Below are 19,860 nucleotides of genomic sequence, written 5' to 3'. Positions count from 1 at the left end.
GAGGTGAAAGCTGTAAAGAAGTTCCAGTCCACCTTCCAACAACTCAGGTTTATTCCATGTGACCTGACAATATCCCTTTATTTGCCATCTCTTTGTAGCATACTTGAATGGCAATTAACATTTTAGACATTTTTCTGTCTAATTTAATTACATGGTAGTTTCTTGGGCATCAAGGCATTCTGCGTGTGTGAATGGCTGGCTCTGGGCATATTCCGAGGCAGTGGTTTGGTTTCTATGTAAATATGGTAAATTTAGCAATTATCATGGCTTTAGTAATGACAGTCACGTGTTGTTGTAAAAGCAAATAGGATGTTGTCAACCTGGAGAAGTCCTCCAAGTGGGCTTTTGGGTGGGTTTTCCAAATATGGCATCTGCAGTTTCTCATTTCTCAAGCTGTTCTTACACAATTACATGTAGGTAGGTGTGCTAAAATGAACCTTGGTTTGACATGGAAAATTGAATTGGCTCTTGTTAGTTTATGTTTGGAGATTTATGTGTAAAGGTAAGGTGGTACTGAAATTGTAGAAGAGGGAATTTGCGATGCTTTGTGTCACAAACTGGCCAGGCAGTTTGCTTGTATAGAAACGGTGGGAGGTCTGACCTGCTTCCTTGTAGTCTAAAGTAGTTACAGAGGTGTTGAAAGCACCAGCAAGAAATGATAAATTGGTTTGTAGGCTAGAAATAATCTCTAACTGCGTACATAGAAATCCACTAATAGGAACAGCAACTTCCTCTACACTACTCAGAAAAACTGTTTCACTGACTTGGCTTTCACTTTCGTGAAACAACCAATAGTTTCCTTTTGAAGAGGCAAAGCACAAATGGTATTGAACACCTGGGGTTACTTTTTCTGTAATAAATTGAATTTTCCTATCCAGAAGCAGCAATTTGAATCTCTAGCTTGTAGTGTGCATAGTTGAAGAACAGCAAGTGTAGATTTCAAGATGTCAGCAAATCTTGCACAGAATTTCAACATTCATCATGTCCTTTATTGAGAAGGATTGGAAAGGACTGAAAGCTAAACTTCTTGTGTGCTTTTCCATCCCATCTCAAAGCTGAGACACATTTGTGTCAGTCACAGCAGAAGAGGCTCATGCAGCTTTGTCCTTGATTTCTCTCTATATCAACACACACCTTCCACCTATTGTGCTTTAGGGTTAATTTTTAAATCTGCTCTATGCTAAGCTGTGGAAGTGAAATACTGGACATACTGGTACAGAGACCATGTAAACACACTAAGTTTATAAGTCTGTCTGTTTATTTCTTTTTCTGAAAGAGTAGCAGCTAATTTTCATTTCTGTATTTAGAGCCACAGCCTGTCCAGACTGTTTCAGACCAGCGAAGAACAAACAGGTAGGATCTCATCGTTGTTGCATTTCTTTTCTGACATTCAGGATTTCACAGCTACAACAAAGAACTTACCTGGATATTCAGTCCATGTTTATTGTCTGGTTTGCCTTCATCAGAAATCTCTCTAGTTTTCAATTGTCTGAAAATAAAGTTGTCCCCTTTATTCACTTAACATTGCTCTGCTTAGGAAGACTAAGAGCTTGGCACTTTTCTTTAGGTCATTCATTTTCCACACTGTCTGAAGGCCATAATTTTGGGTATGTTCTCTGTAAATACCTCCTTTAAGATCTAGGAATTTGATTGTCATGCATTAAAAGTAGCATAAAAGATGATCCTTAAGCTCTCTGCGGGTGAAACAGTTCAGTTAAGTCACATTGTGAAGATGAGACTCCGCAGCCAAAAGAGAAATGATCACACCGCAGTTTTCATGTCCTCTGATCTGAATGAAAGACATGATACATTCAGGATAGTTTTATCCTGTCTACCTCTGGAGGAGGGGAGGAAAGAAAAGGGACCTTGTCACTTGTTGCAGACTCTGAGCACGCACACAATCATTGACAGAAAAGAGGACATGTAAGAATAAAAAAACAGTTGGAGAGAAACAGATATAAGTAGGACAGTTGGTGTGATCAGAGGGAGAACAAGTAACTTCTATCAGAAGCCTATGCAAGGCCTTTTATTCTTTCTGGTGAAGAGTCTACCGACATTTGGCAGAGGCAGCTTGACCCGGGAATTCTGCCTACTCTACTCCACCTGACCAATAAATGTAAATCTTTTTTTAGAAGGTTTGTATTGTTATAACTCACTGCTTGCTGCATCGCTGTCCTTTAAAAGGGGGGAAATCCCACATAAGGAGCTAAACCAGCAGGGCCTGGCTGTTAAAACCACACAGGCAACAAGATGTAGGGGAATCTAAAGAGAAAAATACCGACTCTGAAGAGCCATCAGAGGTTCATCTTTATAAAGATGCTGTGCTTGAAGCTAGCTTCAAGGGCTCTGTTAATCAGAGAAGTAGTATAAAAACTGGGTTCGGAGTGAAAATTTCTGTGTTTTCTGCTGTAGATAGTTACTTAAACCTGCTGCTAGTTTAAGGGTTTCCCAGTTCATCTGTTCTACAAGGAAGAGAAGTGCTATTATCTCTGATTTATGCTTAGAAGGAAAAAGAGCAGCTTTCCTGAAGGCATCCAGGAACTCTGTGTTAGAGCAAAGACTTGAATTGTTCCAAAGAGTGACCCACTATTTTTCTTTTTTTTTTTTTTTTTTTTCCAAATCCCCAATCCAGTTTGCAGAAAAGATATTAAATTGGGAATTCAGCGGATGGCCCTCAAAGCAGTCAGGGGGCTGGAGCCCGTGCCCTAGGTGGAGGCTGAGGAACCTGGACTTTTTTCAGCTTGGAGAAGAAAAGGCTTTTGGGAGGACCCAACAGAGAGATTATTGAGATCAGGGAGCCAGGCTGTTCATCACAGTGCATGGTGGAAGGATGAGAGGCAGCGGAAATAAGTTGAAATGAGAGGTTCAGAGAAGATAAAAGACAAAACTTTTTACCGTGAGGACAGCTGGACAATGGAGCAGGCTATGCAGAGAGGGTATGCAAGCTCCATCCTTGGAGGATTTCAAGACCTGGCTGGATAAAAACCCGGGCAAGATGGTTTGACCATAGCTGACCATGCTTTGATTAGAGGGTTCATTTAGAGACTTTCTACTGTCCTCAGCCCTCCTAAAGTAGGATTCCACCTCACCTGTTGCAACACATGTTTCTCCTGTTCTAGGAACTAAATTCTGTGTTTTCTGCCTTAAACTCACTTGAGTGAGGTTCACAGCAGTACCTGGCTATGCACAGAGGATGGTAGTGGTGGCTCCTGCCACTACTATACTATTATTACTACTTTTACTATCAGTTTACCCTCGTGAATTGAGGCAGCTTGCGAGTCTGAAGTTGATTTCCTTCCACAGTTCAGGAACTGCCAAGCCTTTCCATTCAGAGCACTTACTTCTGAGTATAAATGAACTTCTAAGCTTTATAAACAGATACTGTTTCAACAGTCTTGTTTTCAGAAGAACTACCTACCTGCTGTCACTGAGATAAAAGCTGGGGCTTAGGTATACTTAACTGTTGAAAATGAGGAAGATGGTTTAGGAATCTGTTTTCAATTTATTTTGCAAATTTGGACCTGTGTTCCCAAGCAGTACTTTTTGGTTCTGGCTTTTGCAGACTTTTGTATAACTTTTGTATATCATCTGAAATAAGTTTCCAGAGATCTGCTGAACATTTCTTTCAGCTAACCAAAGGGCGTGCTTAGCAGTTAAATATTTTAAGGAATTGGAGTAGGTTTATTTGGAAGTGTGACAGTAACTTTAGACCTGCTGAAAGTCACTGGCACTTGTTATTTTTTTCCATGTAAAAAAGGTGACAAAACATACTACTGTTTGTACGTGTCTTCTAGAAACAAAGGGGTAAATTTTAGTTCTAGGACTAAATAACTGCTGTGTTCCAGTCGGTCAGCTGCATTAGTTGTATTGCTTTCACATTGTGCATAAAGTTACCTGAAGAGATTTTGGCAAAATCACCTGTTGCTCTTTGTTGTCCTATTAAAGTTAGGGTTAAGATCACAGTGAATTCTTGCTGATACAGAGGTGCTTTTAGGTATAAGAAAACACAAGTGTATGGTGTATATGTTTTAGGGGTTTTTTTCTTCCTTAAAGCATATCCTTTCTTAGCTTCTCTTAGTTCTTGACTAATTTTTTTATTTCACTGTGCAGTCTGTTTTCACTAGAATGGCAGTTATAAAAGCCCTAGAGAAGATAAAAGAAGAGGATTTTCTCAAGTAAGTGTATACTGAAACTGGTTCTTAGTATTGTGCTTTTGTATAGAATTAGGATGGGGAGGAAAATACTAGGTGGGTAAGTAGTGGTAAGATGTCTATAAAAGAACTTTTAATTGTTTAAATTCTGCTAGTTGACTGGTTACAATATGTTGTGTTTTCTATTCTTCTAGTAACAGAATGTCATTGCGGATCTTTTAATTAAGGAGAAGTCTTAAAATGCTTGAGCTAAGCCACAGAGGATGGAAAACTGGACATGCCACAGATGATAGTCCTTTTCCTGTTAGTAAAAGTGCTTCATTGGTTGGTTATCTCAGGAGCAGCAGAGAGGACAAACTGTGGCCAGAGAGCTGCAGTTCTTCTCTGTGCTTTCGGCAGCATGTCACTGCAGATCTCTGGGCTGGCATGGGATTTAGAACAGTTAGAAGTGAAAAGAGTTTGTTGTAGTATTGCCAAGCATTTGCATTCAAAAATCTTTGTGTACATCCCCAAAACCACAGAAGAGGTTTAGAAATCATGGAACTTTTTATTCTGAACCTTAGAGTTTGTAAGTCAAGTTTCTCTTTGCAAGAAAGACACTTTCCCATGTTTCTGAAATATCAGGAGTTGAGTTTTAAGAAAATACCAAGTGCTGTAATATGGTAAAAATCACAAGCAGTGGGAAGGCATCGATAGACACTTTCTCTGTAGTTCACTGTTCTTAATGGTACTAAGTCTTCACAGCATTTTTCTTTGATTCCCATCAAAGATTTAGTAATAGATCCCAAAGATAGCTTTCATGCAGTACTTAGTTTCATTATTGCTGTAACTATAGTATGTACATTTATTAGCACACTTTGGAGTGTTATACTTTGATAATGTTCAATGACAGATCAACAGAAGTATTTGCAATGCGGTGTTCTTGAGTGCCTTAATGTTTATCAATTTCTTGGTGTTCCAGCTTTTAATGTCAATACTGAGTTTATACTGTAGCTGTGTTTTGTGTAACCAAAGTAGTCATCTTTCATGCTATGGTGGTGCTCCATCATGTTCTGGTGTTACTAGTATTTTTTAATCTTTTTTTATACAGGCATTTTCCATGTCCCCCAAGTTCACCAAAGAACCTCTGTGTTGCTCTGGAAATTCAGTGCAATAATGGTGCAGTTTTCGTGGCTGGTAAAGTGATCCATTTATTTGCTGCTGTCTTGTCTTAAACGTAACTTTATAATACTGCCACGAGGCCCAGAAGATTCTTGCTATTTGTTGATTCCTGTATTTATTAAGTATTTAAGTATATTATGTATTTAAGTATATTAAGAAACAAATCTAGAGTGGACGTGTTTGAAAGGGGAAAAAATTATAGTTGCTGAAGATATGATTTTGTCAAAAGTTAGAAATTACTGATCAGCATGTTGAAATCAAAACTATTTGCCTGCTCTTAGAATGTGAATTTAAACTTGGAGATAACGTGTGGTGCAATACGGTTGAAGAGGAGGGGGAGATGCAGGCAGCTGTATCGGGGCCAAGGTGGGGTTCCCATGGGAGGGGCTGCAGGAGGGGAGCACCTTGGCTGCTCCCGGTGTGCACACCTCTCCCTTTTGGATATTGAGGAAGATCCTGCTTTTCCTTGCCATTGTTTTTCTTTTGCTTGGAGAAATGGAAGAGTTCCCTCTTCTAGAGTCAGCACAGGGTGATATAAAGATTTAAAACAGTGTTCTTTGTGCCCCTGCTCATTAAGGGGGCTTACCCAGAAGAAGTTTCTGAAATGAAGAATTTTGCCCTGTTGTCAAAGCTTGCTCTCTCCCTCAGAAAACCTTTGTCCCTGCAAATCTTGTAGTCATAATACTAATAAGCATGCAGTTTGGGAAAGGAACTTCTCCACTAAATAAGCTCCTGCAGTTCACTCTGCCAAAATCCAGAATTCAGAAATCTTTCACCATCTGGATTTGTCTGCATATAGTTCTATCCAAAATGGCTGATCTTAATGGGGTTAATTAAGGTTAAATTTTGGAATTCTTAGCTCTTTCCAGTTCTCCCCTCCAAACCAAGATAGCATCTGAGATAATTGGGTGAGACAGGTATTGCAACAACACTTGGTGTCCCTCAGTTGAGATGATTCAACCTTTTTATCACCCTCCTGCAAGAGTATCTACCCTTCCCCTGGTGATTGTATAAACAATCACATAAATATATGCAAACAGATTGTTTAAAAGAAATAAACAAACTTCAATTTTAAACCAGCCTACTATGTTTAGGAGGATGGTACAAATCCTGAACAAAGGAAAATGTAAAAGGAAAATAAAAAATGCAAAAGGGAATGTTCTCATGGCAGGCTAGTTGGTGTTCTATACATACTTGTTTCTTATTTTTAATTACTGATTAGACAGTTAAACATACATTTTCATGAATCCAAGTTATCCAGTGTCTTTTAGCCTTTTCCAAACACACTGTTTCAGTTCTGGGTGCTTTGTTGGATAGTTTTACCAGAATTCATCTGTATGGAGAGAGAGACAGAGGGTTACCTTTCTGGGTTTGTGATTTCTAGTTTATATCTTGCGCCAACAAAAAAAACCCAAACCTGCACAGGATGTTGTCTTTAATTTTTGAAGAATGAAATCCAGAATAGAATTTCACAGAATCACAGAATTATCTAGGTTGGAAAGGACCCTGGAGATCAGCTAGTCCAACCGTTTGCCTAGCACACTTCCCACCTACAGCATATCCTTAAGCTCTAAATCGACCCTACTCTTGAACACCTCCAGGGATGGGGACTCCACCACCTCCCTGGGCAGCCCATTCCAACGCCTAACAACCCCTTCTGGAAAGAAATGCTTCCTAATATCTAGTCTGAACTTTCCCTGGGGCAATTGAGGCCATTCCCTCTTGTCCTGTCGCTTTCTACTAGGCTCAAGAGACTCATCCCCAGCTCTCTGCACCCTCCTTTCAGGGAGCTGTAGAGGGCGATGAGGTCTCCCCTCAGCCTCCTCTTCTCCAGACTAAACCCCCCCATTTCCCTCAGCCACTCCCCATCAGACCTGTGCTCCAGACCCTGCACCAGCTCCACTGCTCTTCTCTGGACATGCTCGAGTCATTCAATGTCCTTTTTGTAGTGAGGGGCCCAAAACTGAACACAGGAATCAAGGTGTGGCCTCACCAGCACCGAGTACAGGGGCAAGATATTTTCCCTGTCCCTGCTGGCCATTGATGATACAAGCCAGAATACAGCCGGCTTGTCAGTCAACCCCCCCAGGTCCCCCTCTGACTGGCAGCTCTCCAGCCACTCCTTCCCAAGCCTGTAGCGCTGCTGGGGGTTGTTGTGCCCCAAGCGCAGAACGTGGCATTTGGCCTTATTGAAGCTGATGCAGTTGGCCTCAGCCCATGGCTCCAGCCTGTCCAGGTCTCTCTGCAGAGCCTCCCTACCCTCGAGCAGATCAACACTCCCACCCAACTTGGGGTCATCTGCAAACTGACTGAGGGTGCACTCAATCCCCTCGTCCAGATCATCAGTAAAGATGTTAAACAGGAGTGGCCCCAAAACTGAGCCCTGGGGGACACCACTTGTGACCGGCCACCAACTGGATTTAACTCCGTTTACCACAACTCTCTGTGCCCAGTTGTCCAGCGAGTTTTTTACCCAGTGGAGTGTGCAATTGTCCAGACTTGGAGCAGCCATTTTTTCCAGGAGAATTCTGTGGGAAATGGTGTCAAAAGCCTTGCTAAAGTAAAGGTAAATTATATCCACAGCCTTTCCCTCATCCAATAAGCAGGTCGTCCTGTCGTAGAAGGAGATCAGGTTTGTCAGGCAGGACCTGCCTTTCATAAACCCATGCTGACTGGGCCTGAGCATCTGGTTGTCCTACATGTGTTGCATGATGGTGTTTAGGATGAGCTGCTCCATCAGCTTCCCGGGCACCAAAGTCAAGCTGATAGGCCTGTAAGTTCACGGATGATCCTTCCGACCCTTCTTATAGATGGGCGTCACATTGGCCAATTTCCAATCAGTCGGGACCTCCCCGGTCAGCCAGGACTGCTGGTAAATGATAGAAAGTGGCCTGGCGAGCACCCCAGCCAGCTCCTTCAGCACCCTCGGGTGTATCCCATCTGGTCCCATAGACTTGTGTATGTCTATGTGATGCAGTAGGTCACTGACTGTCTCCTGGATTGCAGGGGGGTCGTTCTCCCAGTCTCTGTATTCTGGCTGTGGAGGCTGGGTTTCATCAATACAACTAACCTTGTTATTAAAGACTGAGGCAAAGAAGGCATTAAGCACCTCAGCCTTCTCCTCATCACTTGTTACCGTATTTCCTCCTGCATCTAGCAGGGGATGGAGACTCTCCCTGGACTTTCTTTTGCTACTGACATACTTATAGAAACTTTTCTTGTTGTCCTTGACTGCAGAGGCCAAATTAATTTCCAGTTGGGCTTTAGCCCTCCTGATTTCCACCCTGCACAGCCTCACAGCCTCTCTGTAATCACTGTGTGTGGCTAGCCCCTTCTTCCAAAGGCTGCAAACTCTCCTTTTCTCCCTGAGTTGCAGCCAAAGCTCCCTGTTCAGTCAGGGTGGTCTTCTCTGGCGTCGTCTTCTCTTAGAGCACCTGGAGACCGCCTGCTCCTGAGCCATTAACACTTCCTTCTTAAAGAGCGCCCAGCCTTCCTGGGCCCCTGTACCCTTCAGGACAGAAAAGGATCCCAGAGGATCCTTTCAAGCAGGTGCCTAAACAAGACAAAGTCAGCCCTTCTGAAGTCCAGAATGTCAGTCCTGCTTAGCTCTCTCCTGACCTCTCTAAGAATAGAGAACTCTTATTTCATGATCACTGTGCCCTAGTTGGCCTCCAACCTCCACGTTGTCCACCAGCCGTTCTCTGTTCACAAAGAGAAGATCCATCAGGTCACCTTCTCTGGTCAGTTCACTCACCAGCTGCATCAGGAAGTTGTCTCCCACACATTCTAGGAATCTCTGGGACTGGTCTCATTCTGCCGTGTTGTATTTCCAGCAGATGTCTGGAAATTTGAAGTTGCCCACAGGAACAAGGGCAAGTGATTGTGAGACTTCATCTAAGTGCCTATAAAATTTATTGAGTAGAGTGCAGTTATTTTGCTGTTATTAAATGAGACTGGATGGTAATTTGTAAGGAGAGCTTCAGAGTTGGTATTGCCCTCCTGGCCTTATCTTTGGTGTTGAGTGATCATTTCCCCACCCAACCTTTTTTTAAAGGTTCAGGAGAAGCTGTCAAACCAAGGAACACCTTCTGTGTTTTTCACTCACTTTTGTTCAGGTCAAAAGCTAAATTTATTAGAATGGGGAGTCAAGAGAAAAAAAAGTATTAACTTCCTTTTACTGTTTTGTGGAAAGAGAATTTAGTAGTGTAAAGCTGACTTCTGAATGATTAGTCATACGACTTTCATTATTTGCCCCAGTGAAACAGTATTAGTCAGTTTGCCCATTTGTTTGTGTGGGTTTTTCTGCAGATCAAAATGCAAGAAGGAAACATTGTTAGAAATAGGAAAATATGATACCGAAAACCAAAAAAAAATGAGAGGACAAAAGCACAGTATAATATGCGCAGCAACTCTGAACTCTTTTTAAATTTTTTATATGCAAGGTTTCAGATCGAAAGTTGTTTGTGCAAGGGGGTTACTCATTGTTCTTTGTGAATGAGTTCCTTGTTTTGTGTATATTTTCATTTCTTATAAAACCTGTCAATAAGAAAGCTCATCTTGGTCATCTGTGTCAGACTTGTTCTTTGGTTATAGCAGTCCTTGAGTCACAGAAGACAGCATGACAGTCTGATATACCATGAGACTATGACTGGAATCAGAGGATGGCAACCTCTACATGGCAACTTTTCAGGGTTCTTGAAATTCGTTGTTTATTATTGAGACATTTTGCTCTCATGGTTTTCCTTGTAATGAGCCAAAACATTTTAATTTGGGTTTCTTTTGTTAAACATTCAGACGGTGGCAGAACCTGGATTGAAACCTGAACTACTCGATATAGGAGAGTGTGGGAACATCTTTATTTGGGACACATATGCTGAACAGGCATATATATATATAGCACTAATTTGGTGTATTGTAGTTAGGCTGGTTCAAGACCCTGGTCCAATTGCAAAAAAAAAAAATAAAATTCCATTCAGTATTAAGTTGACTCAGACTAGGCACTTGAACCTCTGGGTTTTGTTCCCAGTTGTGTCATGCCATACACAATTTTGTTTCTGTGGCTATACCTGAAGGTAGGACTGCAGCAATAGGCTCTCCAAGTCTACTTTTAGGTCGGCCATCTTGGATACTGAACCCCTTGTAGGTGCAACAGCACACATTTCCTACTCTTGCTGGAATGCTCTTGCCATAAAACAAGTTCAAGCCTGTAAATTTATTTTCACAAGGCCCTGTGAAAAGTTAAATGTGTTGTGCTGTGTGATATTGTAACTTTTGTCCATGGCATAAGAATGATTACAAGTGACATAGTTGTTTTTTACAGGAAGATACAACAAATATTCAAGGAATTTACCTCAGACTCCCTGGATTATTGATGGGGAGAGGAAGCTGGAATCTTCAGTGGAAGAACTGATTTCGGAGCATTTAATCGCAGAATTCAAAGCAGATAGTAAGTATCTAGGAGATCTTTTACCATATATATTTTTCATCATTACTAGACTTATTTTTTCTTAGTAGCTACTCACTTAAAAGAAGCGCATAATGGAAAAAAAATATGTTTCTTTATCCCTCTGTTATCCTTCCAAGTCAAAGCTTGTAAACTTTTTTTAGCTATGATCTGTGAGTAAACAGATGACTGCTTTGTTTTATGCAGTGTCATTTATCGTACTAAAATACCTCCTTAGCTGATCTGATGATGCAAATATTATGGTTTCATATATGTGGTAGTATTTTTGCCTAGCCATACTTCTTAATGGTTGGTAATTCATAAAATGGCTTGTAACGAGAAAGTGTTGGCTGTAATATCTGTAATATTATATTCTATTAATTATATTAATAGAATATCATAATATCTGCCTAGCCTTTGACCCCTTCATGTTTCTTACCTCGATTAATTAATTTTATTCAGTGCATAAAGTTCCACAAGCTAAATGGTCATCCAGGGATTATCCGCATGAAATAATGACTGTCCATCATTTGTCATCCACTAGATGTAGAATTAAGAGACACAGAAGGCCCAAGGAAAAATTGCGTTAAATATTAGTTTGGAAAAAACAGCTACTTTCCCTTCCTCCCAGTAGAACACTAGGAGAATCCTCAGACTTTGTCTTTAGGCCAGGTACTATGTAACACCTGATTTCAGCTTGCAGAATTACTGCAGGAGGCTACCAGAAGTTCATGTGCAGTAATGTTGAGAAGAGATATAAACGAACAGAAAGACCTTTGCCAGTAGATCAGGGCAGGTGGTCCTTGCCTTTTATGCAGCACTGGGGAGACACATCTGGAGTGCTGGATCCAGTTCTGGGCTCCCCAGTACAAGAAAGATGTGGACATACTGAATTGAGTCCAGCAAAGGGCTGTGAAGCTGATTAAGGGTCTGGAGCATTCCCAACTAAGAAAAGTCCGTTAGTGTGACCAAAATACACATTTGTGATCATTTATGTGGGTGCCATAATAATCAGAGAAATGAGAGATGATAAAACCCAAGGAAATCTTTATGCACGCTCTATGTTCCCTATGGAGGAAAAAGTTTTAAAACCAACAGTTTTTCAGAGACCCTGTGGAACAGAGCTGCAAGGTTACCTCTGCTGCAGGGTTTGGTCTCCCATTCCTCCTTCAGGCTAAGCTTAAAGGTGGAAGGGGTATGATGAAGGAAACTAAAATACCCGACAGTACATTTCTATAGCTTGAAAGATGAAAAAAACCAAATACACAGAAGTTACTTTTTGCTTCAGACTTGAATTTTTTTCCTCTTTTGTCCAGATGTGTGTGACTGGCAGAAATTTCTCTGGTATCTTTGGAAGCCATGGGGTGTATTTAGGGTAAAAAGTTGTGTTTTGGAGGAGGACAGCTCAGTTTGATTTCATTCATAAACTTGAATTATATGGTTCAGAAATGAACCAAAATAATTAGTATTCCTTTAGGATTATACTGCCCTTTTTTTGACATTTTCAGGGCTGTAGCAGTCTCATTCAGGCCAGGGAACTAGGAGTACTCTTCAAGAAACTTGTAAATCTGGTGCAATAAGCAGATTTGTTCAAATATGGTGCAGACTTCATTTTATAAAGATGGCTCTTCGAAGCAGATTTGCAAACAAGTTTAGAAAGAAAATACTTCACCTTTTAAAAGCTGTAGAGTATTAAAAATGTGCAATAAAATCTCACCTGCCTTGTTCAAATCTGTTATAGGCTTTAATTTTTCTTCCTCTGGAAGAGAAGATGTGGATGTAAGAACACTAGGCAATGGTAAGGCTTGGAATATCTATCCCTTGTGAAACACAGAAACAAACAAAAGGGTTCATGGAAGCTACCCTAATAGATCTTGCTGAATGCTGAGTGCATAAGTGTGTGACTAGGCATGCTTTGAAATTTTATCTTAGAAACATTTTAGTAATATTTATGTATTTATTCCCAAAGACCAAACAAATATTTATGTATTTATTCCCAAAGACCAAACCATTTCATAAAACCAACTGAAAGAAGAGATATTTTTCAGTGTCCTTGGCTACCCAAGGAATCACATAGCTTCTTAGATATGGAATCACATAGCTTCTTAGGTGTATTTTATTTTATTTTATTCACTTCCTATTTTTTAATCTGTTGTGTCAGACTGATTTCTATCTTGTTTTCTGTTGGGTCCTTCTACTTTGCCTCTGTCACTGGGGAGTGGGGAAGCCTTGCTTTCTTTCTGGACTTGGGTCCTTTATCAAGGCCAGTTACTTTCCAACCTGCTGAAGCTACTGTAGCCAAGGGAGCAGGAGAAAGAAAAAGTAAAAATTAACAGTGATGTGTTTCAGCTGCTGGCTGATTTGTAGTGTAGTTCTTGGCATTGCTTATACTGGGGATCATCCCTGGCCCTGAGCACAGAAAGTGCAGCTATTGCAACAGATGTTTAGCTGAGGGAGCGGGATTTAACATCATCTTGCACCTGGGCATTGCTGTAGGTGACAGAAAATAAGCTAATTAACTTTTTTTCTTATTTTATTTTTTAATTAGCACAGACTTGTACAAGATGTCTTCTGGGAAGTCGTAATTTGCACTTATTGCTGATACTGGGGTTTAGTAGCCAAAAAAAGTCCCTTGTTTCTTTCCTTTCATCTGATGCTACATCCCTAAACCCGCAAGTCCTATCCCTGTTTGCATAACAGCAGACAATCTTCGCACCTTCCAACCTTACTGCATAAATTCAAACATTAATTTAGAACAACATGTTTTTATGTTTTATGACTGTGCATGTTGCCAGGAAGGCCCTTTGCAATTGAGCTTGTGAATCCTCGTAGAATACATTTTACTGCTGAGGAAATGAAGGGACTTCAGCAGGTAAATCATTTGCACCTCATGGAACTCATAAAGCATGTGTTTCTTCTCTAACTGAGCAGTTTTGCTAACTGATTCTTTTTTAAATATCACAGACAATTAATAACTCTTCAGACAAAATACAGGTTCGAGATTTACAGCTTGTCACCAGGTCAGTATTTATCATCGCTGGTGAGGGATTTCAAAGTGATGCTTTGGGAGTTTTGCAAGCATTCTTGCTCACAGCGTTATATAATTATGCTTATGTTATGTGAGTAATTAATTTCTTTTGTTTAGAGAGGCAATTGGTCGCATGAAGGAAGGTGAAGAGGAGAAGACAAAGACCTATAGTGCCTTAATATGGACAGACAAAGCTATACAGAAAGAAGACATTGCATTTCTAGATGATATCAAGGTATCTGTAGCTCTTTTTTGCTAATTTATATAGTACCTGTCCTGGTGCCTTAGGGGAGAGTTTATATGTGTGCACTCATGGGCATCTCTCTCTCTCTCTCTGGGTTTTTTTGGTCAGAGTTTTTCTTGCTATAGGGACTTTGCTACCTGCCTTCCCCCTTCTCACCCTTCCCTGCTTCACCCTTGTCATCCTAGACATACAGCTGGCTGGCTGTTAGCCAAAACAACAAATTATTATATAATATTGGCCTTCCAGTAGGCCCAATAATAAACAGTAGGGAATGGGAGAAGAAGGAATCTGGCACCTGCACCCTTTCTTTACCTTTTAGTGTTTTATGTATGTGAAAGGAGCGGAGGTCTTTTGTTCTGCCAGCTCTAAAGCCGTGCTCCCACAGCTGCAGTGATTAGGAGTTTGGAATGTCTGCGGAAAGTAACCAAAGAGGCCTTACCAAGAGCTCAACGTAACAAGCCTGCTGTGTTACCCAGAACTTTCTCCAACTGTTGGTCAGGGAGATACTGCTGATGGAGAAGTCTGTTCAGGTTTTGTGGTGGTGTGCTATTTCCTAAGGGCCTTGGCCATGAAATGCTCAAAGCCAGAGCTTGAGCCATTACAGTTCAGGAAGATGGCTGTTGTGAAGCTTTTTTTTTTTTTTTTTTAGCATGCCCACTCACTTCCTGAAAAGTTGCGTTTCAGACTGCTGCATCTCATTTGGGAAAGGGGATGGGGAATTAACTTTTTAAAAGACTCTTACAAGATCTAATCTCATTTTGGGGTTTTTTTCCTCACTTTTATTTCTAGGGGGTTGGCTGTAGTTTAGACAAAGCATTTTGTGGGTGGGATTTTTTTTTTTTTATTGCCTTGGGCTCTCAGTGAGCTTCTAAACCCTGGAGTCATTCCAGCAAAGGACTGTGGAGATTTCAAGGTTATTCCTCTGTATTTGTGATTCCATTAGTTTGTGTTCATATGAGGCCTTCTCATTTAGCCTTTGAGATGGCTGTCCTTTTTTTTGCCTCTGATAAATATGGAAAAATTTAATCTCACCTCCAAGAAGGCTCCTCAGCTACCATAATACAGTATGAAAAAGATATGATTGGTTAACAATACATATGACTTACAATCTGTGCAGTATGTTGCACATTTCCTTCCTCATTTATTTTGTTACATCTTGTAACAGGAATTAAAACTTGACCAGAAGACACCTCTCCGGGTTCTCCACAGAAGGCCTCTAGCCGTAAGATGTCGGATCATTCACACCATGAAATCTGAGTACATTGACGAGCATCATTTTCGTCTGCATCTGAAGACTCAAGCAGGAACGTATCCTTAGATGCTGTTGCACAATGCATTTACAACACAGCTTGCTGATTAGAGTAATATGGGTAATGGGAAGTTTCCTGCTTTTATTGCTTGGGTGTTTCTAAATCCCTGCTCTTCAGCAGTGTGATACTTTGCTGCCTAATCTTTGCTTTAATGTCCAAATTTCACATTCAGGCTTTCATTCAGAAATACTACCCAGGTGTGTGCCTTTTTGTGATGACCACTCTGATAGTTTTGAAGTATGTGATAACTATGAAAATGTACTGGTTAAAGACACACTTAAGCTTTTTCTAATTTAACTGAAAACTTTTCACCTTTGAAAATAAACTTTTCTGCGGTATTTCATGCACTGCAATGCAGACTGTAGGTTGTAGCTAATTCCAAATAACAGTTTGGTCATAAAGTCACGCCTCACTTCGGAATAAAACAAAAATACAGGTCAGTACTGCAGTTCTGTCATTATAGAGTCAGAAGCCAAGAATTAGAAAGTGTTTTAGAGATGGGTATGGGCTTAGCGGGATGTTCCCTGCAAATTGGTTTAGGAGTAGAAAAAGACATTATTTTGGCTTTGAGCATTTTTCACCATACTTTTTTTAAAAAAAATTTCCTTATGGTAAAAGCCACCTTTCCTTAGCCTGTATTTCTAGCTACATTAAAGAATTTGTGCATGGAGACTTTGGAAGAACAAAGCCCAATATTGGCTCCCTGCTGAACAGAACCACCAACATTCTGGAGTTGGATGTAGAAGTAAGTAAGTTGTTTGCTGTTTATCTTTCCTGGGAAATAGTAACACATTTGCGTTTGTGAGATGGTTTCCTTGGAATTGCTTTGACTGAATCAACATTCCTTACTACAGTTAACCAAAAAATTGATGTTAATGCAAAGACAGTGGTTTGTACCATACTGCCACATGTGACAGGTTGAATTCACATCAGGGAGGGATGGGAGCACATGCCATGAATCCATGAGGCTCATTATTAGCATGCACTGGAACAGAGCGTAGCAGCATCACACCTACCACAACACTGCTTTTCAAAACAGAGTCGGATGAAAAGTAGGAGAGATTTGACTTCCTCTTTTAATGCTGGTTCAAACAGAGCGAGAAATTTTATCTGTTGGCTTGCTGGAGTCAGATGAAAAAAAAAATTTGTTTTGGTTAAAAGAATGTATGTAGAGATACGAATTTAATATTTAACCTAGTGGTTTGGCAAGGTTTCTTTAAAACATGAGTTTTTCATTTGAAGTAGCCGATGAGCAGCAGCATGCTTGTTCTTATGTATTTCTGGAAAGCTGCCCACCTATTACATTTTGCAGAACAGCCTGGCAGGTTTTTGCGTATCTTTTGTAGGACAGTACAGAAAGAGAACTTGCAGGGGGCACTTGGTTACTTCTGAGAACAGGAACACCTGACTTGGGGCTTGGGCTGAAGCATCGATCTCGTACAGATAGGACATAACTATGAAAGATGTCTACAGACTTGAAAATAATTAGTCATCTTGCTAATAATGCATTTTAGTTCAGCCAAAGAGCCTAATCCTTTGATGAAGTTGTAGATTAGGCAAGGAGTAGGTATGATTAATGTAGACAGTCTTGAAGCCACGTGCTGTGTGGTGATCCCTGCATTGTGATTGCAAATGGTGATACTATGGCAGCACAGGGCCTGCTGCTTTTGGAAGAGGGTGAGCAACAGGTTTATGCCCGAAGGGAATTGGAGATGTGGCCTCAGGGAGGCCAGGGAATAAAGACATAAGTTGTAGTAATTACGGCATTTGCTTCTAACAAAGTGTCAGGCATGTTCTGTCCCTTTTGACTAACAGTCAGGATGTCTCTTAACAGTGTCTCGTAGATAATTCTTGCACATAAGCCTGACAGCTTATTCTTTAAGTTTTCCTTACTGCAGAGGCAGATTTGGGGACAGGTGATGGTTTTCCGCTCCATCCTCACCTGCACTGCCCAACACCTGAATATTTCTGTGGTATCAATCAACGGGTTATTATTCTTTGACATCCTAACCCCCCAGCTGTAGGATGGGTAGAAGATGGAGATGGGTTACATTTCTAATTAACAGTTCTTGATGCCCTGTAAACGCTGGCAAGTACAAGGATGCCACTTTATGAAGAAAGCCCAGCTCCCAGGATAGCTCTCCAGACACAACGTGGAGCCACTAGGAGGTGGCTGTTCTATACCACCGCCTCCTGCTTGCCTGGTGTCCTCTCTCTTAGTTTATTTATTTCCTGTTTCTTTCTATTATTAGCCTATAGCTGACAAGCACAGAGTTCTGATACCAAGTCTCTTTATGTAAGTAAAATATCAAGTTTGCTAATTTTTACCTCCCCCCCCTTGCTCTTCTAGTCTGTTGACGTTGACTGGCCTCCAACCCTGGATAATTAACTTCAAGTTGGGACGAGGAAGAAGCAGCAACTGTGTCAGCAGCTGGTTACTGAACCCTGCACAGTATTAACAGCTCGGCTGCAATGTATTTCTGTTAAATATTTGGATCATGTTGATCTGCCAAAGGTTCCTGTTCCTTTGAATTAACTTTAAACACTCTGGAACAGGTAGTGTTCATTCAGTCTCTAGCCTTATTTTAATTTCTTCTGTGCACAGAAAGATTTTGGTAAGCTGGTGTATTATTAATAAATCTTTTTAAAAAACAATTATGATAAATGGTATAACGTGCAAATGGTGTACTGAGCAAGTACATCAAGTGTGCTTTCTACAGTAGTTTAAAATGTTTAAATTAAAACTAACCCTCCCTCGAGCCAGATCTTTTTTAGACTGTTTTTATATTGAATGCTGCAGCTTTCTTGTTTGGATGCAGGTAGCAGTGAGTTACCTTAAACCCAGCCCTAACTCTTTCTGAGCACTGTTTATGCAGGAGCATTTCCCACAAGTCAGGGAGATGCTGAAAGTGCCTGCAACAAGATGATGCTCCGCTCTCTGCCAACAGCTTTTTGGTCAGTGTCATGTTTTGAGATGGGCACATTAGTCTCCTAGACAAAGTGCTTTTAAAAGGGAGAAACAGTTTTCAGAGGAAAACTTTGCACTTAAAACCAAGTTTTTCTCATTTAAGAACATCAGCACTGCTTCCTAGAATCAACAGTTGAGGTACTTGGGGCCTCAGCAGCTCTCTGGCCTGGTTACAGTCCTCTTCAGGCATAGGATTTCCCCTGTTGAGTCTGTGCAAGCTTCGGGGGTGTGGGTGGTATTAAAGAGGACATGGTAGGCATGCGTAAGTCCCCAACACATTGCATCAATTTGTGTCTCCTGGGTTTTGCCAGCTTGGTAACACACACTTTCTAAGCACTCCATCAGCTTCTCAGGGCTTTGCATTTGCTCAGGAGTGAAGTTCCAAAGCACTGGAGGTGCCCACCGACTCAGGCCTTTGCCCATTTTTTCCCACACCCCTTGCCACTCACTATTATCTGGCCTCAGGGCAGGTTTCCGGGCACTGCTATTGTTAGAGAAATGCTGCATGGCCAAAACCGAAATAAGGCAGACATTCAGAAGGCATAGTGCCACAATCACGCTGGCTTGCAGGCTCCAGGGGGGAGCTAAACCGCCCCAAAGCCGAGAGGATCCCTTCCCCTGGCTCACCCACAGAGGGGGTGAGACCCCTAACAAAAGCCCAAATGGCAAACAGGTACCAGCCCGCCCACACACAGCGATACAAAGGCAGCATACGCATTCAATAACCTGTACAACATAAGAACCTTTACACGTTTTCCACCCATAACAAACACCACCACAGGGATCACACACTGGATATAAGGAGTAATCCAGCTGCACCACGCAAACATGTGGGCCAGCATCGCAAACATTTTCTTATCAAACAAATACAAAAAAAATTACACCCAACAGATTGCTCTATCACACTCTGGTCAGGGTCTGTCCCTTTTTATTCTTATAGCTTCACCCTACGTTGGGCGCCAATTAATAATGTGCAAGGTTTAATCCTTGCCGGGATCAGGGACCACATGGCCGTTGCCCCTCCCCCACCCAGTCGGGTTGGAAATTAGACACAGACCCCGGCTAAAATAACAAGAAATATAATACAACAGAGTGATAGAACAATCTGAATAACAACAGTATCAATGGTCACAACAATGAACAGCAATAACAGTGAACAAGACAAACGATATACAGAGAAATACCACTAGCTGGTCTACAGAAAGCAAAATTCCCTCCCGAGCCCGCCAAAGAGCAAGGAAAAGATTCCGCCCCCCGGACCTGACGTCAGCATGGTATGAATAACCCGGCTGGAGATCCCTTCCCCCTCTCTCTTTGCTGGGGAAAACTTTACTCTATCCTGGCTGAACCAGGACAGAGTCACTGTATATAAAAAGATAGGGAACTCCTGGCAGTGGTGCACAGTGGAAATATAAAGAAAAAAAAGGAATACCAGGAACCTTAAAGTACAGGCAAATACAAAACCTACAAAAGAATGTTGGTATTGAGAGATGAAAAACTTCAGTTTGTAGCATAATACGTTTTTTTTTCTAGTACAGAGCCTTGGATAGATTCT

The 19,860-nt window shown here is 41.2% G+C and overlaps 1 protein-coding gene across 4 annotated transcripts in view; it reads left to right on the top strand.

Moving 5' to 3' along the window:
* PUS10 (pseudouridine synthase 10) overlaps positions 1-18,509 on the top strand; it is a 47,611-nt gene extending 29,102 nt beyond the window's left edge. For all 4 annotated transcript variants that reach the window (XM_026846207.1, XM_026846205.1, XM_026846204.1 and 1 more), the window contains 11 exons: positions 1,308-1,353; positions 4,111-4,175; positions 5,242-5,327; positions 10,633-10,758; positions 12,497-12,553; positions 13,551-13,627; positions 13,720-13,775; positions 13,901-14,018; positions 15,193-15,335; positions 15,983-16,082; positions 17,688-18,509. In XM_026846207.1, coding sequence (XP_026702008.1) covers positions 1,308-1,353; positions 4,111-4,175; positions 5,242-5,327; positions 10,633-10,758; positions 12,497-12,553; positions 13,551-13,627; positions 13,720-13,775; positions 13,901-14,018; positions 15,193-15,335; positions 15,983-16,082; positions 17,688-17,726 — 913 coding nt within the window. In that variant the 3' untranslated portion in view covers positions 17,727-18,509. The remainder of the gene's footprint in view (positions 1-1,307; positions 1,354-4,110; positions 4,176-5,241; positions 5,328-10,632; positions 10,759-12,496; positions 12,554-13,550; positions 13,628-13,719; positions 13,776-13,900; positions 14,019-15,192; positions 15,336-15,982; positions 16,083-17,687) is intronic.
* The last annotated feature ends 1,351 nt before the right edge of the window (positions 18,510-19,860 follow it).

Source organism: Athene cunicularia (assembly GCF_003259725.1).
Source record: "Athene cunicularia isolate RWA chromosome 3 unlocalized genomic scaffold, athCun1 chr3_part1, whole genome shotgun sequence".
Taxonomy (NCBI): Eukaryota; Metazoa; Chordata; class Aves; order Strigiformes; family Strigidae; genus Athene; species Athene cunicularia.
This window is presented reverse-complemented; position numbering and strand designations above follow the sequence as displayed.